This window comes from Canis lupus, chromosome 21 (assembly GCF_003254725.2).
Source record: "Canis lupus dingo isolate Sandy chromosome 21, ASM325472v2, whole genome shotgun sequence".
Taxonomy (NCBI): domain Eukaryota; kingdom Metazoa; phylum Chordata; class Mammalia; order Carnivora; family Canidae; genus Canis; species Canis lupus.
The window spans coordinates 7,871,392-7,898,942 of record NC_064263.1 but is presented as its reverse complement, the minus strand read 5'-3'; the positions used below and the strand labels follow the sequence as shown (position 1 = coordinate 7,898,942).

The window sequence follows — 27,551 nt, the reverse complement described above, 5'->3', positions numbered from 1 at the left end:
CCAGAAATCTAAGAAGAGGGTTTCTGTTGCTCCCCTAGGAAATCAGAAGCACAGAACTCCTCCTCTGATGTGTGAGGTGGTATCTATCTGCTCCTGGCTATCAGGATTCAGACCTCAGCTCCTAAAAAAAAAAAAAAAAAGGTAGGAGAGGGATTCTAATTTCTTGCCACTATTATCTGTTAACATAAGAGGAATTTTTGCTAGGTCCCTGTATCCTCTCTGAGAATTCTCAAAATCGGTGCCAAAGAGTAAGGGTATCAGGATAAAAGCAAGAAAAGAAACAACCAATAATTTGGCCTTTAACTCCTATCTGTAAAATTATGCAGCTAATTGTAAGGTTATTTAAAAGAAAGGGAAAAAATCATCCAAGTTGTAAGTAATGGTTTAAAAAGAACATAAGGCTCAGTCATTAATGAAAGACTATTCATGCCTCTATTCAACGCCCTCTGGCTGCAGGGGTGTCTAATCACAGAGAGGGAGTCTTGCTTCCCCAGGTCAAAGGCAAAGATGCAGGCAGTATTCAAAGAGGCAAATAGGGCTAGAGAGAGTAGAGTGAGGTGCTTCCATGCGACCCGATGCACAGGAGAATGCTGGTGACAAGAGGTAATTGACCGAAGATATTGCTGCTGTTTGAGCACTGTGCTCTGTGTTGCTCTGAAATTCCAGAACACATCTTTTAGTGTCATCACCCCCTCGACCACTGAGGACTGCTGGAGTATTGGTCATTGGCGGTCCCAGAGACACTCTCAAACGGCTTTCCTAGCTCATTGTTCCAGAGCATTCAGAGTTTTTAAAGCAGGCAATCCACAGCAAGAGGTATTTTATTTCAAAGAGGCAGGATTCTGCTCTAACCACCTCCAAATTCAGTCAGACCCTTGGTATGAAGTGGCAAGGAGGCTGTGTCTGCTAGCTCGGAATGACACGGTCAGCAGGTTTGACCAGTGTTATAACTCTAGCTGTCCCGAGAGCAAGCCATGCGAACCCAAAGCGAGTTAGAGCCCAGAATGCTAACTTGTAATGAGAGTGTAAATATGGCTCTGTAAATCAACCACAGAGGGAAGGCTCTCTCTTGTTAAAGCCTTGAAATTATATATATTTTGTAAACATGATCTGAAAATAGCAACCACCGTGGAGAAGAAACAGCCGCGTCCCATTCTGACCCCTGATATCTAGCCCCCGTGGGTAGGGAGCAGCCCACTGAGCACCCACAATTTGGATCAGGGTCCTCAGTCCCCATGCCTTATCCTGCTCAGCTCAAGCCCATTACTGGAAAAACCTAGCTGAAGCAAAGCTATAATTTGACAAAGCAATGCAGTGAGCCAGGCAGTCACCATGCTAGAAATAGTCATTCTGTCAGCTTTGCATAAGACCAGAAGCCTAACTTTTAAAGTGAAAACTTGGTAAATGCTAAGAGTAAGGCTATGTGCTCAGGACTGTGATAAGTGCTTACCTTGTGATTGCTTATGCACTGTGACAATTCTCATAATATTCTGGGATCAGTACCAGTCTTCCCTTCCCCAACCCCCATTTTACAGATTAAAAACAGGCCAGAGAGGTTAAGTAACTAGCCCAGCATCACACAGCTAATGAAGTGAGGAAGCCAGGGTTTGATCTGGGTTTATGGAACCCCCTCCAACCTGAGCTCTTGAAACTCCTGTTACTTAAAGTGTACTCCAGGAAACAATAGCATCCGCATCACTGCAAATGTTAGAAATGTTGCAACTCAGATCCCACCCCAAACCCACTGAATCCAAGTCTGTATTTTAACAAGATCTCTAGGTGGTTTACTGATGCCTTTCTCTGTCTCTAAACTGCCACAAAGCCTAAGGAAACTAGTGTTTTTTTTGTCTTCACATATCATAGATGGTGGTTTTCAATCTCTGGTATGCATCTGCATCACCTGAGGACCTTATTAAAATGAAACCTTGTTATGGAAGAGTCTCTTGAATGTTAAGGGAAAAGGAGAATCTCTATACTTGCCTCCACCACTCGCTGCCCATGTCAAAGGAACCTTCTGCTAGATCACCGAATCGTAATCACAAATTCCTAAACTTAATACCAAGAAAAATCTCTCAGTGAAAGTTTGGGGGGCTAGGGGGAATAAAATACCCAAACCTACAAATTGGAATCTCAGAATCTGCAAGCATGAAATTCAGACATCTTTGTTTTTAACAAGCCTCCAAGGTAGGTCTATGCACATCTCAGGACATTTGGGAAGCCCAGTAAACTCAGTATTTGCAGGGATGTGAGTCAGCGATTTTCAGGAGAGGTTAAGCAGACATTGGATGTTCAGGAAGTGAATGTCAGGTGCATGCCCTATATTTGTCATCACTGTTCCAGTGTAAAGATTGAACTTTGTTCCCAGTCAGGAGTTGAGGTCCCCCTGAGCTCTCCCCGCCTAAGAGAAAAATGATGGTGTCTACTTACTCCCTCTAATAAGTTGCATGTAACAAGTTCTTGGATGTTGCCAATGGTTGGGCATAGAAGTATTTTCAGCCACAAAGCTGCCCAAGATACTTTGGGTGATGTTTTACTGAGTGTTTTGCATCCCTAAATGGTAAAGGTCTAGATAAGCTCAGGCCTTCAAACTTTAAGTAAATTCTGTGGTCCCATTGCTGTCTCTGTGACCAGCGGATTACATTTGTGTGTCCCTCCTCCCCTCACAGCTGGCTTAAAAGAATTGAACAGGGTTCCTGTAGGAGCTCAGCCCACTGGCCCACTGAGCAAAGTGGGACAGAGAAGGGAGGGGCCAGACCCCAGTGAATATACTGTGGACATCATTTTTTAAAACTATTTTAAGTAATTTCGTCACCCAATGTAGGGCTCAAACTCACAAGCTTGAAATCAAGGGTCACATGCTCTACTGACTGAGCCAGCCAGCCACCCTTCTTTGAATATATAATTTGACTGAGCTTTGCAGCTTATGGGGAAAAAAATTATTTTTTCTGGGTGACTGTCTTCTAAATATGGAAGTACCTTATTTTTGGTACTTTGGAAAAAACCCTATGGTAACAGCATTAATAATATAGATATTGCTACAGAAAAAAAAAAACAACAACAATCTCAAAACCCTAAAGCAGTCAAGTTCTGTGCAAACACAAAAGAACATGCTGGATAGGAAAAAAAAAAAAAAAGAACATGCTGGATAGTGAGAATTTAAGGTGTGCCTAATGTTAACACATTGCATGTTTCCAGATCCTCAAAGAAAATGCTAGAGGCTCAGCCCAATATACAATATATGAAATGTGAGTAAGCTATCCTAGGGAAAGTTATAGGTCTCACCTTTAAAGGTCATTATGCACCCTGCATGGTGAAAGATGTGAAGTAATGACAGAGCCCATGACCTACAGCCAAGTACACCCTACTTGTGATTAGCATCACGTGTGATAATCCATCCACCAGTTTTCTCATACTTATTGAGATTCACACAGACTAGACCTTTCAGGATTTCCCAATATTCAGCCTAGAAATCAGAGTAAGAAACTCCCATGGCTCTCAGTTGTTTGGTTGATGGGCAACAGAAATGAAGCTGATTTCAGAACCCATAGTAATTATAATAATTACAACAATAAAGCACCTAATGTTTGTGTGCTACATTGTGGTTGATGAATCCAAAAGCCTTATTATCCTCTATGAAGTGGGTATTAGTGAGGTTCAATTACCAGATAAAAATAGGGAGGTTCCTGGAGGCCAGGCGGCTCGGCTGTGATCACATCCCGCTGGTGGGTAACAGCCAGAACTTAAAAGGACCCAAGACCTCACTGACACCTCACAGCTGCCTCCCCAGATCATGTGCGCTCTCGGGGTTTCTAAATGAAATCCATAATCCAGCAAGCATAGTGGTTGATGCTGACTTCAGATCCCAAATGCCAGCTCACATTTGTCATTACTTCCACCTTTGTGCACCAGGCAGATGTCTCCTTATCAAGGCAGCCAAACCTGATCAGAATCATGTCACCTACACTGGAGAGCAGGACCGAGGGTTGAGGCCATTACCTGGATGAAGGAGGTTGGAAAAAAGACTAATAAGTCAAAGGAGTAAGATAGAAATGATCTTGATTATTTGCCTACGCAGCCCAAATTCACTCTGTAATTGCCCAAGCCGTTTCTATTTTTGCATTTAATAGGTTTGCAGTATTCTTTGAACGAGGGAAGGAGGGGGCATTTTAAGTTCGTCCGGGTGCAGATTTCAAAGCCATCTGCATCTGCTAAAACTAGAAGGATTGTAAACAAGAGCACAGCTTTGAGGCCAGGCTTAAAAATACACTCCTCACTGTGCCATGATTCCAGGGGAGAAAGGCTGTAACATTATTATTTTTTTAACATGTATCTCAATGCTAAGAATATGATTGTCTTGTTTTAACCTGGGAACTGCTTTAAGTGGTGTCTGCCACTTACTGACTATGTAACTTTAGACAAACCATCCTACTTAAACCTCAGTTCCCTTATTTCTAAAATAATTATAATAATTGTACTTACAACATAGGGTCGTTGTCACAAATTAAATGAGAAAATGCACAGAACGTTCTTCGCATTTTTCCCAGTGCATAATAAGCTTTTGTTCTTTTTTTTTTAATTTTTTGAAAGATTTATTTTAGAGAGAGAGAGAGAGAGAGCACAAGCATAAGGGGCAGAAAGAAAAGAATGTGAAGCAGATTCCAATCTGATGGGGTGCTCAATCTCACAACCCCGAAATCGTGACCTGAACCCAAACCGAGTGTCCACTGCTTAACCAACTAAGTCACGCAGGCACCCCTAAGCTGTTGTTCTTACTAATAATTTCCTTATTTAATCTTCTTCCCTCATCCTGAAAAAAACCTACAGTTTTTCATCACACTTGGAGATTTCCCACTACTTTTTGTTTTTATTTCACATTTACAAAGTGTTAAATTTTTATTTGTGGTCAGATGGTAATGCCTGGATATCTCTTGAAATTTTCTTTCCTTGATTTGTGTTCTATACCAACATATGGTAATGCTTGGGAATAGCAAAAACTTTATGATGCCAGTATCTTAGTATTTAATGATGATTTGGCTCCCAGAGGGGTATCTGATGTTGTCCATCTTCTCATCTCCTTAGCTCCCTGGAGTGTGGTGGAGTCGACATACAAGCTCCTCCTCATTCCTAGCAAGTGATAAGTTCCCTCACTGACAAGTTTCAATGTCAATACCATCTTGTAGAAATGTTTGAGGATCTGAAAGTCTGGATTCAAGCTCAGATGCAATCACTTACCGGTTATAAGTTCTTGATGGAGCCACTGACCTCTCCAACACCACCATGGAGTTGAGATGTTAATGGGGCTTTTCATTTTTCCTTCATAGGATTATTGTGGTCCTTCATAAAATGACTCAGAGTGATTTTAAACCACTACAGCATTAGATCCCTTAGTATCACCATGGCAGACTTATTGATATTCTAAAATTATCAGTAATGGGGCCCAGGCCAGGATAATGAGAACATAAATAAAACCTCACAATAACAGGTTACTCTTGATCCGCAATCCTCTTTCATAGAAGCTAAGAATAGGTATCTCTCTTCTTTCATTTAAAGAAAAATCTGACCACTTTATTTTTTTTAATTTTTTAAAGATTTTTATTTATTTATTCATGAGAGACACAGAGAGAGAGAGAGAGGGAGAGAGAGAGAGAGGCAGAGACACAGACAGAGGGAGAAGCAAGCTCCATGCAGGGAGCCTGATGGGGGACTAGATCCCGGGACTCCAAGATCATGCCCTGGGCTGAAGGCAGGCACTAAACCACTGAGCCACCCAAGGATCCCCAGATATGACCACTTTAAAATAAAATTTTCCTCTCATCATGTTAATATAACTACTCTAAATTTAAAGTTCTAAAAGAAATCATTTTTCTAAGTGTTCTCTGTCTCCTTTGTCCCATGGGTTTGAGACCAGAGCAGATACTAGACAGTTTCCTTCTGTTTTTGATAAGCAGAGGATCCAGAAAGAGTGTAATGAAGTATAGTTGTTAGAAATACAGTTCAGGATGATCTTGGACAGTTTAGGGACTCTGGAGCCAGACCCACAGTAGCTTCACAACCATGAATAAGTAATCAGCCTTTCTGAACCCTAGTTTCCTCATCTAGAAAATGGGACTAACAACAGTACCTCTGACACAGGCTTATTTTCAGAATGAGATGAGCTATAGTACGTGAGAAGTGCTTAGAACTGCTTTTGGCACAGAATAAATGTCATACAAAGTATAGCTGCTGTCATTGTCATTGTCATCATCTTCAAAATGGAGAGCCAGTTTTCTCAGATGTAGAACAGAGCTTTTCAGGCAGCCATGGTTTGCTCCAGCCTAGATCCAATGTCCCCACTGTATGTTCCCACCACACCCTCTGCCTACTATCATGGTGATTTTTTGTAGCCACCTGTGTGTTTATAGATGGTGTACTTCTGTCTCTGTATTCCCAGGGGTGTGCTGGGAACCAGCCCTCTAAAAATAAAAGCCCCTATTTGTAATGTTTGTTGATTTCTATGATGCAAATACTCCCACCGTGGCTGACATCAGGCTCCTGGTGGTTTAATAACTGGCCTGCCAAAAAAATAAAAAATAAAAAATAAATAAAATAAATGAAATTAAAAAAAAAAATAACTGGCCTGCCAAATTCCCAAATGTTTAACAGTCCATTCTTACAACCCTATGAGCTGGCTCCAGCCTATGGCTTAGGCACTCAGTCAGTGAATAGGTTAATCAGTCAGGCTGGCAGCTGCATCCAGTAACACTAGAAATCCCACAAAAGATAATGAAAATGACAAAATGCAGAAGGAGATGTGTGGGAGTAAAATAGTGCATTAGAGACATTGCCTCATTTCAAATTCTGATTTTCCAAGGCACCGAGACATCAAATCAAAGAAATCAAACCCATGACCTTAGAATCCAGTTAGAATCCAGTTTCCATGATAGGAATTCAATGTCCCTTATTTCCAGACAGGCCTTCCATGGCTCCCCCTCCCCCCAACTACTTCTGCTATGACTCTATTTGGGAAATTGCGGAAGCTTGCCAAATAGGAGTTGGTGAGGGAGGAATTTTACCTGCTCTGACCCACCTTACCTTAGATTCCCCCTTTGGGGACTTTCCTCCTACCTCGTCATTGATGTGTTTTCAAGTCCTGTCCTATGGTTGTTGCCACCCCTCCACCACCCCCACCACCACCCCCTACCCCCCCACCCCCCAGGTAGTCAAGAAAGGAATCTAATTCATCCTCACCAGTTACTCTACCTCTAAATGGCATGCTATTCTGGCCAAGGACTAGCTAGGTGACACAAAGAAGCATTATTCCCAGTTCTAACTGCTTTCATCAATCCCACTCAATTCCATTAAGGCAAGCAGCTTCCTAAATTGGAAAAAAAACAACGGCGAGTCAGCATAATTTAAAGCAAGCATACCTCAGACTCCTACAACCTGTCCACAGACATCAGGCTGGCCACCTTGGACACAGTTTACATCAACAATGGTCTTTCCTTAAGAGTTAGTTCCCTGGTGTTTCATTGATGTTGCATTCAAGAGCATTGGGTCTCTCTCAGAGCCTCAATCTCTGGCCCTTTGTGTTTCTTGTTGCCAGGGAGGCTGGGACTACATAGTCCCCTCATTTTGTGAATGTCTCTTGCCTCCTGTACCTGCTTCCTGAAGGTGAATTTCTTGCTCTGAACCTATAAACACCCACACAGACATAATGTACCCCTAGACTTGAGAGATCTCTATCGTTTGGGTTGAGTAAACATAAATGAGCATATACGCTATTTTAATCTATAGATTTTTAACTATGTTATGCCTGTAGAAATAAATCTATAGGGAGCACCTAGCTGGCTCACTAGAAAGAGCATGCAACTCTTGATCTCTGAGGTCATGAGTTCAAGCCCCATGTTGGGTGCAGAGATTACTAAAATAAATAAATAAATAAATAAATAAACAAACAAACAAACAAACAAACTTAAAAAAAATCAATCTATGAAGTCCCAGCATCAGTCACTGGGGAGCAGAGACTAGCCCAAGAACCCTTCAAACAAGAGAATGGTTATTTACAGCATTTACAAAAGCTCTTAGAAATGAGGAAAGTCTCATTGGTCACTTCAGGGCAATGGTAGCAGCTTGCTGTCACAATCTCACTATTGCATGAGTAAAGGCATTTTAATAAGCCATAAGCCATAAGAGTGAGGGGATTGAGAAGGAGACAACACTGACACAGGTTGGAGGTGGGAGGCAAATGGACAGCTGTTAAGGAACAGAGAAGTGGAGCTTTGAGAGGCTGAAACGTTGACCAGTAGAAACAAATCTGAAACTGAATACCTGAAAAGCTTAGGAACTGGAGGCATCAGTCACTTCTAAAAGCGGAAAAGATGGGGAGAAGGGCTTAAAATAAGAATTAGTCAAAATGTCCTAGAGGCAATCAGAACCCTAGATTCCCACTTCTCTCTGCATGGCCAAGTAACCACTCCCCCTCTCAGACCCTGGCAGAGCCTGCAGGTGAGTTGCAGAAGTGAGAAGACAGGGAGCACCTGGCACTGCCCTGCATTTAGTCAGTGGGGAGGTGGGTAGAAGTAAATCTCATGTGTTCATTGGATGCTGAGACCCACAACCATTCTTCCTCTACCACCACTTGATCCCCTGAATGTTAGAAACCAGGCCATCACTCTCCCTCTGGGCAGGTGATAAGGGTCATTAGTGGGGAAATTTACCAACCCAGTGGTACTGAAATAGTATCACAGTTGACAAACCCCACTCATGTGCTCAGAGCTTCCTATTAGATTTCTAATTTCCTACCACTCCACTCTGCAATCTGAGCTGATAAGGAAGGATTGTCATAGAAGGTAGGAAATCCTCTAATTTGGAAGATAAGGAATATATTAAGCTTCTCCAGAGAAACAGAACCAATAGGATGGATGGATGGATGGATGGATGGATGGATGGATGGATGATAGACAGACAGACAGACAGGTTGTAAGGAGTTGACTCATACAATTGTGGGGATAGCAAGTCTGCTATATATGGGGCAGGCCAGCAGGCTCAAAATTCATGTAAGAGTTGATTTTATAGTCTTGAGTCTGAAATCACAGAGCAGACCATCAGGCTGGAAACTCAGGCAAAATTTCTACGTTGCTGCAGAATTCCTCACAGCATCATCTGGACTGTGTTTGTCCAACAATTGGGTATCACAGCCTAGCCAAAATGACACATAAAAATCACTATTACAGAGACCAAAATGAAGAAACAGAGAAAAAAACAACTTGGAGAAAACTTCATAAAAATATTAATATCCTCAGAGAGATAAGAGAAGATATTGTAGCCACAAAACATGAGCAGGCTGCTATCATTTAGACACTCATACATGTAACCTTAGTGAACAAAAAAGGAGCCCTTGGAAAATGACAACATAAATGAAAATCTCAAAGTTTCAGAAGATGAGAATGTCTCAGAAAGTACAGAAAAAAACCCTTGTAGATGTAATAGAAGAAGAGTAACTAGAGGAAGGTCTAGGAGATCTAAATCATAAAACTTCCATAAAGACAGAACAAGGAAAACAAATCCATAAAGACAGAACAAGGAAAACAAAGGAATAGAAATCATCAATGAAATAATTAAGTTTTCCGAAAATTAAAGGACAAGAATTTCCAGGGAGCCCAGTACTGGTTGAAATAAGACCATACTAAAGCATATCATGGTGAAATCTCAGAAAATTGGGAAGATCCTCCACATTGTTGGAGAAGAAAAAAAAAAAACAGATCATGTACAAACTTTAGGAACCAAAAGACTTCAAATTTCTCAAGGGCCACCTCGAAAGAATTGCTGAGAATTCTGTACACAGCCTACAGAATGGGGGTGAGGGTGAAGCAAAGACACCTCCAGCTATGCAGGATCTCACAGCATTGAGCTGTAAACCCTTTCTCTGAAAGCTACTGTAGAGTGTATCCTAATAGAGGTTAAGGAAGACAGAGGATACCAAAGACACGGGATCCAGCCCAGGAGAGCAGAGAGGGCGATCTCAGGACAGCAGCTCCACAGCAGGACGAGAGGGCACTCAGGGTAATCAGAAAGCCTTAGAGGAAAGATTTCTGCAGGCTATGAAAATACAGAACACCAGGCAAAACAGCGATACACAGAGAAACCTAGTCAAGAGGAGTTTGGTGTTGAATTAACAATAAGGACAGTTGATCCTTGAAGTGGGAGTTGGGGCACCGACCCATGGCACAGTTGAAAATCTGTGTATACCTTTTGACTTTTTCTAAAACTTAACTCTTAATAGAGCCTACCTTTGACCAGAAGCCTTACCAATAAGATAAACCATCGACTGACATATATTGTATATGTTATACATATGATATACTGTATTCTTAAAGAAAGCTAGAGAAAAGAAAATGTTATTAAGAAAACCATAAGGAAGAGAAAATATATTTATAGTACCAAACTTTTAAAAATTCATGCATAAGTGACCCTGGGCAGTTCAAATCCATGTGGTTCAAAGATCAGCTTTGCTGTTCAAGGGGATGTAGAGCTGATGTTGTACAAAATAGGACTTAGAGAACTATCTGACTCTTTACTATGTGCTTTACACCTTTAATTTAAAAAGGAATTTAAAAATCTTTTAAAGTAGGGCAAAAGAAAATCCTTACTAATTATTCATCCCTTCCAGCTCTGAGAGATAAATAATGCCATTGTCCTTTTGGAATCTTACCCACTCCAATATTTAATATTCTCTGCAGTAGAGATACTCCTGCCTATTTCCTCATGCTGGGTTCATGGTAGAGCAAGTTGACAAAGATGTGAAAATTAGGATCCAAACACGGGATCTGGGTGAAGGCTGGGATTCTTCCATTTACCTGTGCATATGTCAAACTGAGGCTCATTTGAGTTTTACCTGTCCTCCCCTCACTTCCTCTCTAGGTGGGAAATGTGGTTCTCAGCTAAGCAGAAAAGGCACAAGGATGGGGGAGGGTTCGGGAAAGGAACCAGCATGGCACCTGGGATATGCTGCTCTTCCCTGGAAACTTCCTGCCTTTTTGTAGCAGTGTGCTGAGGAAAGCATCTTCTCCCATCTTGACCACTGCTCTTGGGGTCTATTTCTTGGGTGTCTCTCACCATTCTCACTCCCATTTAGGCAGGTGGTTAATTCAGTGAATTTTTGTGGACTAACAGGGGACCCCAACCATTACTTGGCATCTTTGTGGCAAATGGGTCCCAAGTTCAAAATAACCAACTTGATAATCCTCTTCGGAATCAGGAATCGGGAGGGCACATGATGGCTGAGTCCCTGCACTCGGAGCATTGCCAGTGGCACCTGTGGCTCATGAGGACCTCTGTCTCCCTAGGCTATCAGTGTACCTGTCTCTCACAGTTCACCGGGAGAAACTGTGAGTCGGAGATCACAGCTTGCTTCCCAAACCCCTGCCAGAATGGAGGCTCCTGCGACCCCATCGGGAACACTTTCATCTGTAATTGCAAAGCTGGGCTCACTGGAGTCACGTAAGTTGAGATTGTGCAACAGTCTTTCTATCTGCTGCTTCTTGTTGCTAAGAAAGCAAAACTGTAAACAACTAATAGGGTCAGAAGATTTACCACTAGTAGGACAGGCAAATTAAATGTTAACAGGGATTATCTCTGGGTAATGGGGTTATTGGTAACTTACATTTTTTTCCTTTATACTTCTGTATATTTGCAGATTTTTATGTAATTACTATGTGTTCTGTAGTTTAAAAAAATAATTCTTTTAAATAAAATCCATCTAGGACCCATAATATTTCCAGCATAATTCTGAGGCAGACATACCACCCATTTCCCTAAAAGTCATTAACTGGACTCTACTGCCTAACGTTTTACGATCATTCCGAGAAACTCAAGCATACCCTTCCTTTGCAAACCCTTTTCCCCCCCAAGAAATGAGGGAAATTAAAGTGTTAGTCAAATGGAAAGGGACTGTTTTAAGCTCTAAGTGAAACGCCACTTCCAACCATCCTTGATCATTTGAGAAGTATATATATGTAATCTCAAGCAAGTGATATTCTAATTACAGATCAGTCTTATGTATTCATTAAGGCAAATCTCCCGAGGACTTTACCAGGAAATACTTAGCCGACTTTGAATCGTTGGATGTAATTTAAAGTAATAAAGCTGCATTTATTTTTAAATACTCTGTGATTCTAATTTCCGAATGACCTGGCCTCAATCTGTTCAAATTAGGGACGTTTGACTACATTTTAAAAGGTGGATTACCAAAGATATAAGTGATCGTGCCTTTAAATGAACACATCGGAGCAATTGCTGAAGTAGAGACAAGTGAAGGAGAAGGAAGGTCCATGTTCTCACATAATGTTAAACTAAGAAAGAATAAGACTTAAATGCCTGCCTTATAATTATACTCAACGTGAGCCATGGATTGCTTTGAGGAGAATAAAATTGATTTAATTATTTTTCATTAGAATGCTCTGATCATTCTTTCCTGATAATCTGCATTAGTATTAACTTTTATCGTAAGCACAGAATCTGTTGTAAGATATTTAGATCTCTAGCTCACCTACCCACTTACTCTGTTAACCACCCTGCAGTCATGCATTCATGCATGTGCACACAGACACACGCACACACACACAGTTCCCAGAGAGACCAAAAATGACAGTAACTGTTGGAGGCAAATGTCAGAACCAAAGATTTCTTACCTCGGGAAACCCTATTCAAGGTATATATAGGTTCACTGCTGTTTCCCTGCAATTCCATAATCCCCAAAGCTCAGAGAACTAAAAGGGTTAAGGGTAGGTTAGCGGCAAACCAATTTGGTGGCAAACCCAGCCAAAATGGCTCTGAGACTATTTCTAGTTTTTATTTCTCTCATTTAGTGTGAGTATCCATATGCTTTACTGTAGAAGCACTGGTGTATGTATGTGCTTATGGGGGCCTCGGCCCCGCCAGTTCCAGCAGTGGGGCGGGTGTGTTACGGAACATGAAAGACACGTACTGGATGGTGTTTCTAAAATTGTAAAAATTTAAACTCTGAGATGCATCTGGCCCCGAAGACCTGGAGACCAGTTCCTCTCCGACAGCGCGTTTGCTCCCTTGAGGCTCCTTCTCTCGCCTCTGCGGGTCTTTGCCCTCCTCCCACCTGGATGGGGTCAGGCTACGTGAGAGCCATCGGGTTGGTTGGGAGGAGCCCCTCAGCCCCTCAGCCCCTGCGCCCCCCGCCCCCCCGAGGCGCGCACCCGGCGCACCTGCGCACCTGCGCACCTGGCGCGCCCTCCCTGGGCTCCCTGCCCCAGACCCGGGCCGCCGCGGGACCCGCAGTCTGAGCCGGGCTCTGTGTTTTGTCGCGAAGGTGTGAGGAGGACGTGAACGAGTGCGAGCGGGAGGAGTGCGAGAACGGGGGCTCCTGCGTGAACGTGTTCGGCTCCTTCGTGTGCAACTGCACGCCGGGCTACGTGGGCCAGTACTGCGGGCTGCGCCCCGTGGTGGTGCCCAACATCCAGGCCGGCCACTCGTACGTGGGCAAGGAGGAGCTCATCGGCATCGCCGTGGTCCTCCTGGTCATCCTCGTCCTGGTGGTCCTCTTCGTGGTCTTCCGCAAGAAGGTCTTCCGCAAGAACTACTCGCGCAACAACATCACGCTGGTGCAGGACCCCGCCACGGCCGCCCTGCTGCACAAGAGCAACGGCGTCCCGTTCCGCAGCCTGCGCGCCGCCGGGGACGCGCGCAACGTCTACCAGGAGGTGGGGCCCCCGCAGGTGCCCGTGCGCCCCATGGCCTACACGCCCTGCTTCCAGGGCGACTCCCGCAGCAACCTGGACAAGATCGTGGACGGGCTGGGCGGCGAGCCCCAGGAGATGACCACCTTCCACCCCGAGTCCCCGCGCATCCTCACGGCCAGGCGCGGCGTGGTCGTGTGCAGTGTGGCCCCCAACCTGCCCGCCGTGTCGCCCTGCCGCTCCGACTGCGACTCCATCCGGAAGAACGGCTGGGACTCGGGAACCGACAGTGAGTAGGGGGCCGCAGGGGGTCCCTTGTTCCTCTAGGGTCCCCGGGAGGCCGGGGGGGGGGGGCGGGGGGGGCGCTGGCGCAGCAGGAGGGCATCGGGGAACGGAGCGAGAACCCGACCAGGCAGCGCACTTGTTGTGACGTGTTGTGGCATTGAATGTTCAGGAAAATTGCTCTGGTTCTTGTCCCCATTTACAGGTGGGGAAAATGAGGCTCAGAGAGTATGGATCAGGTGTCCAAGGTCCCAGAGCTAGTAACAGGCAGCAGAGAGGGTGGGAGATCCAGAGCTGCCAACTCTAAAAGCCCGCGGTGTCCTCACAGAAGCACACCACTCCCTGGTGGTAGTTGAAACAGTGCAGCGACATAAGGGATATACGGAGAGCATATGCCAGAAGGTCAGAGGAAGAAGCTGTTTCTAGACTTAGGGTGAAGACTTGAGACGCGCAAACGGACATTTGAGTTGGACCGTGGATTAAAGGTCTGTGGAAAGGTGGAGGAGCCTCTCAGAAGACACAAGCCATTCTATTCGGCTGGAATGCAGAGTCCAAGAAACAAGAGGGTGAACCTGAAGACAGGAAAAGTCCAGTCCAGATAGTGGTATTTCCCTCTCCTTTAGGCCTCATGCGGCAGTAGTCTAGCCAAAGGAAAGATCCACAGGTGCAAAGGTCCTGTGGTGAGAAAGGCCCTGACATCTTGGAGGTCAAGGTAGTTGGAGACTGGTGAACAACGAGGGAAAGTGAATGCAGTTCAATGGCAACATTAGTGCAGGTTTGTTTTAAAGATTTTATTTATTTATTCATGAGAGACACACAGAGAGAGGCAGAGACACAGGCAGAGGGAGAAGCAGGTTCGCTGCGGGGACCCCAATGCAGACTCAATCCCAGGACCCCGGGATCACAACCTGAGCCAAAGGCAGACACTCAACCACTGAGCCACCCAGGCGCCCAATGCAGATTTTTAAGCAGAGGAGCCGCAGGATCGAATTTACATTTTTAAAGGATGGCTCTGATTGATCCCTGGAGAACAGACCAAAAAGGCCCAAATAGCAAAGAGAGCAGAGACCAGTTAGCTAGCTTCCATGAACATCTAATTGAGCAGCAGTGATTGCTTCCCCTGCCTAAAACCAGTCAGGATGAAGCTAAGGCAAGCTCTGTTATAACCTGTGACTTCATCAGGCCATACTGCTTTATATTTCAGCAGCAGAGATCCCCCTAGTAGCAGGAGTTCCCAAAGGCTGGGGCTTTAGTACTATGATACATGTTGGGGTAGAGGGTCAGAGGAGGCTGCTTTCACATGGAGCTGGCAAGCATCTGAGCAGAGGAGGTAAAGGGCCTCTTTGTGGAGAAAGGAGAAATTCCTACTGTGTCTTCAAGCATAAGTAAGATTTTGGCAAGAAACTATTGACGAGGGCCTTCCCGAAGCAGGAAGCAGCTTGATGAGTGTAGAGGGCACATGAGGATTCCCTGACAGGTTCTGTTTTTCAGGAAACAGGTAAAGCTAGAGAGGAAAGTTTGAACATCATCTGCATGCACAATGGTTGACTCTCTGGGGGCGGGGGGCGGGGGGTGAGCTCACTGAAGGAGGCAGAGCAAAGAAAGGATGGCCAAGCTGGACCTCCGAAAGAACTTGGAGATGCCTACATGTGGGAGGTGGGCAGAGGGAGAGAGACCAGAAAGGGAGACCAAGAGAGCAGGAAAAGAGGACAGGGCAGCTATGCAGAAGCCAAGACCATTAATAAGGTTAGCAGGGTTGTGCACTGTGAAAGTGTTGGGAAGGATACAGGCTTAAAAAAAAAAAAAAATACCGTGCTTGACACCTACAAGCTTTTTGGTCATCTGAAGAGTGTTTCAGTGAGTCAGCACAGAATCCAGAATGCAAACGTTAAGGACAGAGAGATTTGGGGAGGAAGCAGCAGAAGAATGTAAAAAAACTGCCCCTGCTGTATGTTGGATCTTCAGTCCTCATGGCTGTCCACGTGGGCACCCAAGTGGAGGAGCAGATGGGTGAAATAAGCGGCTCAAGACCACATAGCTAGCAAAAGGAGGGGTGAGGACTAGAACCTGGCCCATCAGGATCCACAGCCTGTGCTCTTACCAGTACTACTCTTGGGGGCGTTAGCCAGAAAGAGGGACGGGGTTTGAATGGGAGAGGACACCTGATGACAGAGGAGGGCCTCTGTTCTTTTCTGGGGCCGCCCCCACCATGCTGTCCGTGGACTCTGTCTTTCTAGTGCCACTTTCACATGGTGAGTCCTTGCACTTGGATTTTCACCATAAATACATCCCCTGTCAAATGACCAGCATGGCTCGATTTTATAAAAGCCTTGCCGATCCTCCGGCTATCAGGCTATTTTTTTTTTTAATTTAGTGATGGAGGGCACAATAAATGAAATGAAGAAAGGAGTTTGATGCACTGCATCCACCCGGAGTGGGTCACTTGTTGTTTCCTTCCCAGCGTTCAGGGCTAAGCCGGGCCTTCACCTTGTGCTTTGCTGAGACACATTTTCCTATTTGGGGCAGTATGGCCAGTGGGAGGTGAATTCCTCTCCGGCATCCAGCTTCACTTGTATCAGTGGTTTATCCAACTCACCGTTCCGCTGTGGCTTCAGCATCCGACAGCAGATGGGCAGCCACAGTGCCTGTTACTGACCTCACCCTCTGTGGCAGAAGCAGTGATTTCCAGTCACCAACAGCAGCAACCGTGCCCTTAATCACAAGTCACTGTCTCTTCTCCCCATAACGTCATGTGATGATTTGAAGCTTTTCCTGGTGATCATTTTCCTCCACTCACTTCATAATGTGACAGCTTGATTTCCCCCGAAGTATTGTTGTGCTTTTATTGAGTGGATTTCCTTCTTTGTTAAGCAAGGCAGAGTTAGCTGGCCAGACCATCTCTAAGTGACTGATTCATTTTTTCACTTGACAACATCAAGATATGGCTTGTTTTTATTGCTTCCTTTAGATCATCAAAGAAGAGAATATCCCTGTAGTGTGTGTGTGTGTCTGTGTATGCATTTGCTCATGCGCAAGTGCATGTTGCTCAGGCTGTCCTTGCATAGCCAAAAGGAAGAAGTGGGTAGATAAAGCTCGTCCACACCACTGACCGCCCTCCTGCCACACAGATTTGCAGAACATTGTCACTCCCAAAAATGATGTGACGCTGCCCTCTAGAAGGCAAAGCTGAGAACTCCACTCTCTCCCCAGAGATGGAAGTTGGGATGAATGTAATGGCATTCTCGCCTATAAAATATTTATACCCCTATTTTATAAGTAATCTCATTTAACCTGGTGTTGACACCACGTCGGTTCATGTAAATGATTTAAATTAACTCTGAATGGCAAAGAGCAACCCAGCCACTTCATCCTGCCTTCACTCTTCACTTAGTCGCCTCACTTTGAGGAGGGAACAGCTACTTTCGGCTGTCAGCTCTTTGGAAGCTCATTTACCACGGGTTAAGGGTTCCGAATCCATAATGTAAATCACTTGATTGACAGACCTTTGCCCCCAGTGACACAATCAATTTTCCATTGTGGAGCTAAATTATTTTCTCGAAGCAAATGAAAGAGCTCTGAGAAGTGAACCCTGAGGGCGGGAGGGCTAGACATACGCACAAGGTAACCAGTGTCATTTCTGCTTTCTCTCCGGTTGTCCGCAAAGACAAAGGGGTTGATGATTCCGGAGAAGTGACCTGCTTTGCAGGCAGTAATAAAGGCAGCAACTCTGAGGTTCAGTCCCTGAGCTCCTTCCAGTCGGATTCTGGCGACGACAATGGTAAGCGCTCAGGACATGTGTCCCCCTGCTTGGGTTCTGCCTCCTGTGCTGGCGGTCAGTGGGTGGGAGGAGGGTGATGTGATCGGTTCTGTTTCTTGACCTGATCGTGGACTTGGGAGTGTGTTCACCAGCATTTGGGCTGGCCCCATCGTTGGGTGCTGTGGCAGCACCTACTGAGCTGCAGCTGTGGGCAGGCCAGGGATCCGTGTCAGAGGTGGATCAAGTTCCCTGACCTCCAAAAATGCCTCCTCTTTGATTTTTCTCATAAGGGAACCACCTCATCCCAAATGATACTCTCTAGAAAATTCTGATTTCTTTCCTTTTTCTAATTTTACTGCTGTAATCTCTTCCCTGTATACCCAACCTCCCCATCATTAGAAATTCATTTAGAGGTAAGACTTCCTTCCCATAGAAACCCCTTCCCCTAGAAGCGGCATCGTCATTCTGTTGAAGTCCCCTTATAATCATCTGGGGTTTGGGGCTTCAGAGACTCTATGAATACTGTGACTATGGATCAGCAACTTAGAAAAACGCACATTTACCCAAAATGTTGCATGCAATTCCATATGGTTCATGGACCTCATTGACACCCCAAAGCTGCTACCACTACCTCTTGTGAACTTATCTTTATGGAGAGGATCTGAATGCTGGACTGGATTTTCGGAGCTAAGGAACCAGCTCTGGAGGATGGGTTGGTCAGGGGCATACCTCCACATCTGTCTGCCATGATGCTTACTCCTGCCCCCATCCCCAAACAGAACAAAGGCTGTCACTGCTTTGCATTTTATATGGATGCACGGGAGAATGGAAGTTTCCACTCCAGGCAGAGCTCTGGCAATGATACCTGGCTGACTGTTCGTACCGGCTCTGCTCTGTGTGTCCTTAGGCTCACACATTTGGCCTTTCATGCTTAACCTTCTGGGTTCGTCCTGACCAAAGTGGTTGGTGTTAGGAATTTTCAACAAATTCATTTTATAACCTCTCCGCAATCTGCTGCTATCAGGTGCTAAATCAACCCATGGAGAGCACAGAATTCTCCTTCCCAGATTCTATTTCAGAGGCCAGCTGATGACTCCTGTCTGTGCTTTACTGGTGGAAGCTGGGCCTTGGGTGGTTCTAGGTGGTCAGTGGCATCATCATGTGAGTGTGAAGCCATCACTCCTGCAAAGGTGATCGTCCCATCTCTGGCATTTGGTTTGGAGCAGCACGGCTGACCAGCAAATAATTATCTGTGGGAATGTGAGGTCTTCCCCTGAGGGCCTTTGGGAGTTATTAATGAGAAATTAGCATGAGCTTGATGAGCCACTGCCTTCCCAGATTGATTTCACTGGGCCATGAGGTGTGAATTTATGATCTAGCAATCCCTGCTGATTGTGCCTTTCAGAGGACTGGCCCCAGATTGGCTGCTGTTGCCCTTCTGTTCCAAGTACCCCCAGGACCCCCCAGATAAGAGCGTTCATTGGAGCACTCCTTAATGGACAGACTGGGGAGGCTTTGGGTGTTTGCATGCAGAGCCTTTGGTGTTGCCGTTGTTGTGAAGAGAAGTTGGCTTATATCTGAAATACGTGACTAACCAGAAACTGTCCTTCCCTTCCCCCTGTCTTCTTTTCCTGGCCACAAGCGTCCATTGTGACTGTCATTCAGCTTGTCAACAATGTAGTTGACACTATAGAGAATGAAGGTATTTACTTTTTTCTTCCATAACATTTCTTTGGTGTAGGGGGTTATCCTTTTGAAACTATGGCTTCCTTGTTACTTTGATCTGGGGTTGCTTTTAATCAGCTGGACACCTAGAGGATGCCGGCTGTTTCTCTAGGGGTTGGGATGCATTTTAAAACTTTGGAGAAAAAAAAAAAATTAGCTCATAAGTTTTTAAATCGATGGGGTACTCGTTTTTATAAAAGTCCCTCTAAGAGAAGAGTACCCAATCAGTTGGAATCCAGATTACTACTAAACTCACTCTTATGTCGACATGTACCTACTGAGCACCTGTTATAAGCTGGAAATGTGTAAGAAATCATTCAAAGCTATAATCTGATTTCCATCAGGTAACTCTTAGTGGTGACTTAATACAATTAGGGCCAGGTATAGATGGGATTTATCTGTTTTTTATTTTCCAAATAACAAGAAGAAATAGGAGCATGTCTTCTCAGGTCATCTAAAATGTTCTGTGTTACCCTCTTCACCTGGCTTAGATGATCAGCTTTACGTCTCACTTTGTATTTGTAACAGTGTCTATCATGGACCAAGGACAGAACTACAACCGAGGTGACTGCCACAACCCCAGCATCACATTTTACTTACATGTTTTGAATTGTTGAGCTCACCCTTACCCTGTCCCTCTCTCTCCATCCTTCTGGGTTTCTTTGATCTGAATTTTGCATGTTCCAGGTGTCTTGTATGCTTGGCATTGGAAGAGAAAGTCCCACCAGCATCCCTCCCCCAGCCTTCCCACTGTGCGTGTCCTTCATCCATTTGCAATGCATCGCCCTGCCTTCTGTGGACCACAGTATGGCCCACACCCCCGCCCCTTCTCTGGGAGCATGCTGCCAGCCTGGCTCTGCATCCAGCACACAGAAAGGAAGAGGAAATAGCGGGGAGGGGGTGCTGGGACTGTGTTTCCTCAGCATGCCCCGGCTGGGCTGGCCATCCCTCCCGGCAAGGCCGAGTGTGAGGCTCTGCAGCAGCCAGGCACCATCTATCTCTCAGAGTGGCCATCGCCTCATTCTCCAGGGGCCAGAGCATGGCTGGTCCCTGCTAGAGCCCTGTAAGGAGCATGCACATGCCCCTGGCACCTTAGGGCCTCTTGGATGTTAATTGCATGTCAGGTGCTGTGTCCCTGTCCACCCCTTTTCCGAGCGCACCCCAGCCCCAGTCTGGAGGAAATTAACATCGGGGCGCTTCTCCCACAGCCTACCACTGGGACACCTCGGACTGGATGCCCGGGGCCCGCCTGTCGGACATAGAGGAAGTGCCCAACTACGAGAACCAGGAGGGAGGCTCTGCGCCGCAGGGCAGCACGCGGGAGCTGGAGAGCGACTACTACCTGGGCGGCTATGACATCGACAGCGAGTACCCGCCGCCCCACGAGGAGGAGTTCCTGCCCCAGGACCAGCTGCCGCCTCCGCTGCCGGAGGACTTCCCGGACCAGTACGAGGCCCTGCCACCCTCCCAGCCCGTGTCGCTGGCTGGCACGCTGAGCCCCGACTGCAGGAGGCGGCCCCAGTTCCACCCCAGCCAGTACCTGCCCCCCCACCCGTTCCCCAACGACACGGATTTGGTGGGCCCGCCCGCCGCCTGTGAGTTTAGTACTTTTGCCGTGAGCCTGAACCAGGGCGCGGAGACGGCGGGCCCCGCCGACGGCGTGTCTCTGTCCTTGCACAATTCCAGAGGCACCTCGTCCTCGGATGTGTCGGCCAGCTGCGGCTTTGACGATTCCGAAGCAGCCATGAGTGACTACGAGAGCGTGGGAGAGCTCAGTCTCGCCAGCCTGCACATTCCCTTCATCGAGACTCAGCACCAGACCCAGGTGTAGACGGCGCACCTGCCGGGGTGCTTGGCACTGTCTGGCTGAACCGCGGGACGGAGGCTGGCCGCGCTGGCGACTGTCTCCGCCGTCGGTGGCCCGAAGGACACCAGACGTGCCGCCAGGAACTTCTTCACAAGTCCTGCCGTCGCGCATGGGCAAGCTCCACTCCAGCCGGGTGACAAGGAAAGGCTCCGATTGTTTCTTAGAAGTGACAGAGAGAGCCTTGCAGTAGGTACCTGCGTTTACGACCAGGACCGGGCACTGAGTGTCGACGAAGGAATACACTCCACCTGCTTGGTTACACAGCCCGTCTCGTGTGGCTTTGTGCAGTATTGGGACCCGGAAGGGTTACAGCGGCAGAGCCAGCAGTATTCATAACTGGCAACGAGCAAAGAGGCACTGTTGCATGTCATTTTGAGCCAATGGGGGGAGGGGGATGAAAATAGTAGTTATGATGGTTGGAAAAGTTAGTCTCTTAGGCAAAAGAAAAGAGAAATTTTTTTAAATCAACAAAAAAATGGGCTGAAGCCTTTAAAATCAATTCTATTTTTCTTTAATGAGCTGTCCAGTTTTCAGCTATAAAATTAGGTTTGGGTAACATGGTTCGTACGCTTAGTTATTTTTGTTTGTGTTAAGCCTCCAATATAATATAGCTGGGCTTTATGATCTTTGAGAAGGATATCAGTGGAGAGGAATGTGAGAATATTTGGGCTTGCTTTTGTGGGTTGGGGGAAGGTTAGCATTGTTCAGACATTAGAAAGAATGTGATTATCTGTTTTTTTTTTTTTTTTTTTTTTATGTGTGTTTTCCGGTAAATATTCCTGGCTATAGCTACAATTTTAATATGACTGTAGAAATTGGCCTTTGTTCTGAGAATCAGGAAGGAAAAGGAGTAAAAAAATCATACTTGGGCACACTGTTCATTTAGAGGTTTAAACAGAATTCAAATTCAGTGGGAAAAAGGGAAATGGACTTTCAAAGTTTTCAGCTGGATAATCACAATTCTTGATAATGCAGATAAAGTCTAAGTGTTATTTTAAATTGGTAGCATCATCACTATAAAAGCAATTATGTTTGAGAAAGAAGAAAGTAGAGTAGTTCTCGTGTATAGATTATAATAGTCTGTGTGTTTGGGCCTATGTACAAATAAATGTGCTTGCACTCAATAAGGCTGCTCTTGAGGAAAGCTAACCTGAAGGTTTTAGGATGTGGACTGTGTTGAAAATACTGCCAGCAAGGCAGACCTTCCAATTTCTCTGATCTCTACAATGTTAGAGAAACACCAAATGCCATATTTTACTCCGGTTCAGTTAACTTTATTTAGGTACTGCCATTTATATTGACTTAAAACAAAACTGTGCTTTTTAAAAAAATAATAATATTTTGTTATAGTTTTTCCAGGACTAAACTCATCTTTGAAAGATGTGTAATGTTTAATTACACCCCGGGGTTCTCCTGTCTTCTGACATGTGGGCTCTGGCCCTGAATTTCCAAAATTGACAGGAGAATCATTCCGCCAGAGATACGATAACCCCAATACTCAAAGCTTAAAGTTACTAAGTTGAGTGACTTTCCTCTTCTGCTTCAATCAGATTATGGCTGCGTGCACAGTGGCCATGGTAAATAAATGCATATTTGCACTATCTGCTTCATGAGCAAATCTCTGTGTCCACGGTTTCTGGTGACATATGGCATTGGTGTGTTGATTGTACTGTCCTGAATCTGTGTATCATCCACTCAGACATATTTTTAGTTGCTTCAGTTGTGTTCAGGCACTTCTTTGTAGGAGTCAGTGTTCTGAAGTTCATTGTAAAAAAAAAAAAAAAAAAAAAAAAATTCCTTTTCATTCCCAAGCTTCCTGAGTCGAGGATACACTTCACAGATTTTTCAGCTTTTCTCCTCTCCCTGTCTCTTGGTTGGACCTACTCATGGAAGCATTACCCGCACTGTGGTCTTGAAATAAATGAAATTTCACTGAGGCTGCTTTTGAGAATAAAGTCTTTGGTATTTTTCTTAGGTAAGAAGCACATTTGCAAGCGTCACGGAGAAAATGATGAACTAATGGCCTAGAATAGAATCACTGCTACACTTTTAATAATGCAATGACATAAAAACCATCAAAGTAAAACCAACAATTCATTTGCCCCCAGGAAATATTAGAACGAGATTAATGCCGATGAGTCACTACTGCTTACACAGCATCTCCTCAAGGGAGAATGCCTGAGTGACACGGTAATGAAGGAATAAATAGATCCTAATGCTGTTGTGAAGTCACCCAAGAAAATTGTGCCCACTCTTTTTGCTCTGACCTAGATAAAATACCTCTTTCTTCAGCAGATCTTCTCCCTGATTTTCTGCAGAGTAGCTCTGCAGCTAAATGTATACCGGACAAGCATGTGTTATGTTTTCATTACCTTTGAACACATGGTATCTTTTCACTTTGGGGGGATAGCTAGTTTTCCCTGTAGGTTACAGGACGGCTTGTGGTCAGGCCAGCATAGAACTGGGTGGGGTGACCGCTGACCCAAAGAGCTGTCTGCTTGTCTAATCTCTGTTTTTTATAAAAGAGGAAACATGGCCAGAGAGGGGATGAGACTTGCCCAAGCTCATGCAGAAAGTGAAGTAGCTAAACTAGAACCCATCATTTAACCGGTATTCTTTCTCTATAACATTGTTCACCACCTAACTTCCTGGGACATGGTATCTGCCTGCTTCTGCTGGAACCTTCTGACCTCCCACATTCCTGCCTTGAAATATGCTAGAAGAGAGAATTCGAGGAGATTATTTCTCTGGAATCCTTAGGATCTCATGTTTCCTTGCAGCTCCTCCTACCCCACCCCACCCCCAGGAAAGATGCAGTTACAGAATTCACACATTTCTTTGGACATTTATCAAAATGCTGCTTTTACCAAATGAATGTTTTCTAAAATAAGGATGGAATGATAATTACAGAAGGGAACTCAGGCCAGGCATCAATTATAGCAAAACTTTGATTATAATGTTACCTACTGGATGCAGTTTTGTTTTTCTTTTTCTTTTTTTTTTTTTTTCCTCGAGCCTTCGGCGCACCCCCCCAACCCACCACTGCCAGTTCTGGTGTTTGTTCCTCCCCGCTCCGCCATGATGAACCACATGGAAAATATGTAAGCCAATAAGTGTCTTGCCCTTTTTTCTATCGTGCATGCTACCTCCTGGGAGCCATTTTCCATAGCCTGTTACAGGCACTTTACCTATGTTGCACACAGTCTTGTAAGGTTGAGAGTAGCTGGACTGGACCATTGGTGTTTGTCCTGTAGTAAGCAGAAGCTATGGGGTTGTAAAAGATGAATAAAGTACGTGTTCATTTGCTTCCTTCTGCAAGCGTTTTGCTGCTGAGTTCCATTCCATGCCAGCTTGCCATTTACTCATGTCCTGCCCATTTGTGAGATGCCGTTGTAGAAGACTTAGTAGGAAGAGCAGGTCAAGTCTATGCATTTGAGGTTTACCCTATCAGACAATCAGTTGGAAGGCCTGGAAAGGGCATTTATGATGCATTCCTAGAACTTATCTGGAACTGCCCCCGGGAATCACTAGCACAGCCTGGAAAAAGAAGTGAGTAAAATATATACACCACTGGCCAACTCCTACTTACTTCCCACCCCACTCACCCCTACACCCTGCCCACTGCCCCCACCAATGCTGTGTCTATGTAATCAAAGTCAGGGTAATTGAGAAAAGAGATTACCACAAAGAATCGTGTGAGACCCAGAAAACACATCCCTGGGAGCAAATCCAGGAAGATCTATTGTTCATTTTGCATGGGCTGCCCAGATAATTGTCTGGTTTCTTCACACTTGTGCCCTCCCAGTGCAACACACATTGCTTTTATGTTTTATGTTTTTAGTTTCAAACCGTAAGAAATGGAGATGTGAAGAGGTGCTGCTTCAGAGTTCTCATTTTGTGTGGTCTGTGAGAAGGCAGTTACGTGTTTATGCTTGGTTTTTGTCTTGTGACATTCAACTGCACATTATTCTGGTGGAAATCCACAAAGGCTTTAAGCTTCTGGTTGCATAATTCTAGAGTTTAAAGTCACCATTTGTGGGTTTGGCATCAGTTAATACATAGCCAGCTGGCTAAGAGGTAGGAAAAGAGTCAGATTTTCTCTCCTCATGTAATAATGAAAAGCAATAATTACAAGTATGTGATATTACACAAAGGCCATAATTAGTCTCTTCCAGTGTTGAAGATGCACTAGAGAATCGTACAGTCATTTGAAGTGTGTTTGGATCCATTGGTATGGACCGTAGCACCCTTCCGGCAAACAAATACCTGAATTGCTACTACTTAACAACTTTCCAAGCCCGTACTACTGCATTTCGGGAGGTGACAGATGTGTTCAGGAAATGGAAGCAGTTCTTTTTAAGCACTGTATCAGAGAGATTGTCTTGTAAATTTACCTGTTACAAACAGGCTGGTTTGTAAAAGATGTATGTTTTGGTGTTTAAAATGTTTATAAAATTGTATATAATGGTTTCAATTTTCCAGGCTTTTGTAGATACTGTATTTGATGCCTATCAGGATGCTTTAATTTGGGAGGGAGGGAGTCGAATATAATTCTAAGTCACTCATGCTGTTGGTCTGCAAACTTTCGAGGTAACTACACACACACACACACACACAGGATTTTTGATTTGAAAATGATGTTTTTTAATCATTTCAAAATGTACTGTAACCTTTCTTTGGTTCTACTGTTTTCATTTAACTTTCTCTGTTTCCAAGAAAATGTTTGTATCAACATTTTTTAAAACAAGTGTATTTTTCCCAGTTACCAAGTACCTGATTTTTATGCCATTTCAAATTCGGATGAAGTATGTCATTTCTTTACACACACACACACACACACACACACACACACGAACTCCCCTAAACTTGCACACATACCACACACCAAACCTTATGCAAAGGGGAAAGCTAACACTTGAAGTGAATCTTGTCCCTTACAGAAATGGATTGTTTCTGCATATATTGCTGTTGGCTGTATTCAGTCTTGTGTTCTTTTCTAAAAAAAAAAAAAAAAAAAAAAAAGAAAGAAAGAAAGAAAGAAAGAAAGAAAGAAAGAAAAAGAAAAAAGGAAAAGGAAAAAAAATGAAAGAAAAACCAACAAAAGACAGCCAAAAAAAACAAAACAAAACAAAAAAACCAACAGTGTACAGGTTTATAATTGCCAAAATTTGATGGTTAAAATAAGTTTTCAAGTAAAAAGAAAAGAAATGAAACTAGCAATTGTGTTGATCCTTTTTAAGTGTTTTTCTTTTATTCGCCTTCAGTTGATTGCTCCTGTGGTACTTAAGCAGTCATATTTTTGCGGGGGATGGTGGTTTCTTCAGAGATTTCTTACCTCCAGAAAGACTTCCATTGGTTCTGGTGCACATGTGTTGGAATCCTACATAGCTTCTTACTGGGCACATACTCTGTAGGGATTTGCCTGATGAGAATGAACACAGTCCTGGAGGCTTGGAAAAATAAGGGCCTTCACGCCCTACCTCTGGGGAAATGTCTCCTCCACACCTCCCCATGCCTTCTAGGCAGCTTCTCCAGTACTGGTCTCCCCAAACAAAAACAAAACAAACACTCAAACAAATAAAAAATCCTAAAGTTTGGAACACAGCTTTTTGGAGTTTCCCTCCAAAAAGCTCTAGAAAATTCTCCATACAGAGTGAAAGTCAAAATATACACAAAACTTGGGGTGGAGAACAAATTGATATTTTGAAGAGACAGTGGCATTACAAGAAGTTAGCCTGACACCAGGAAGGACTCCGAAAGGAGAGGGGCACCCTCTGCCTTGCTTGGTGAAGGAGGCCCAGGCCTGCTGGCAGAACAACCCTGGGTGAGCCCCAGCAGCAAAAAGCCCCCTCAGCTCCCCAGTCCTCTGGGCTACCCCTGGAGTGGACCCTTGCCTGTGCCTGCAGCAAAACTGCCTGCCTAGCCCTCATCAGGATTCTGGAGCCACTCTGCAGAGGAGGCCCTGGCTAGGCATTCAGTTTCTCCTTACTATGCTGGCAGAGCTAGGTGTACGGAGATCCTCTGGTCACTAGGTCATCCTGCAAGTAAATGCTAAGCAACCGGATAAAAGAAGGAGAGCACCAATTTAGTGCATTTGGCCACTTTCACGGTATAAATACTCCTATCGTGGCTGATTTCAACCTACTAAGATAACGTAAAGAGGCTCACAAAGTCTAACCAACAGTTACTCTTGCAAGCCAGTATGAGCCAACTCCAGCATCCCTCTGGCTCCCCG

At 44.8% G+C, this 27,551-nt stretch overlaps 1 protein-coding gene across 2 annotated transcripts in view; it reads left to right on the top strand.

Moving 5' to 3' along the window:
• The window catches only part of FAT3 (FAT atypical cadherin 3), a 646,715-nt gene extending 620,183 nt beyond the window's left edge, over positions 1-26,532 (top strand). Inside the window, exons 23-28 of one of the 2 annotated variants that reach the window (XM_025419329.3) lie at positions 11,325-11,478; positions 13,319-13,974; positions 17,632-17,745; positions 19,367-19,426; positions 19,978-20,013; positions 20,658-26,532. In XM_025419329.3, coding sequence (XP_025275114.3) covers positions 11,325-11,478; positions 13,319-13,974; positions 17,632-17,745; positions 19,367-19,426; positions 19,978-20,013; positions 20,658-21,280 — 1,643 coding nt within the window. In that variant the 3' untranslated portion in view covers positions 21,281-26,532. The remainder of the gene's footprint in view (positions 1-11,324; positions 11,479-13,318; positions 13,975-17,631; positions 17,746-19,366; positions 19,427-19,977; positions 20,014-20,657) is intronic. The other variant, XM_025419331.3, reaches the window with a different exon arrangement.
• Positions 26,533-27,551: the final 1,019 nt, after the last annotated feature.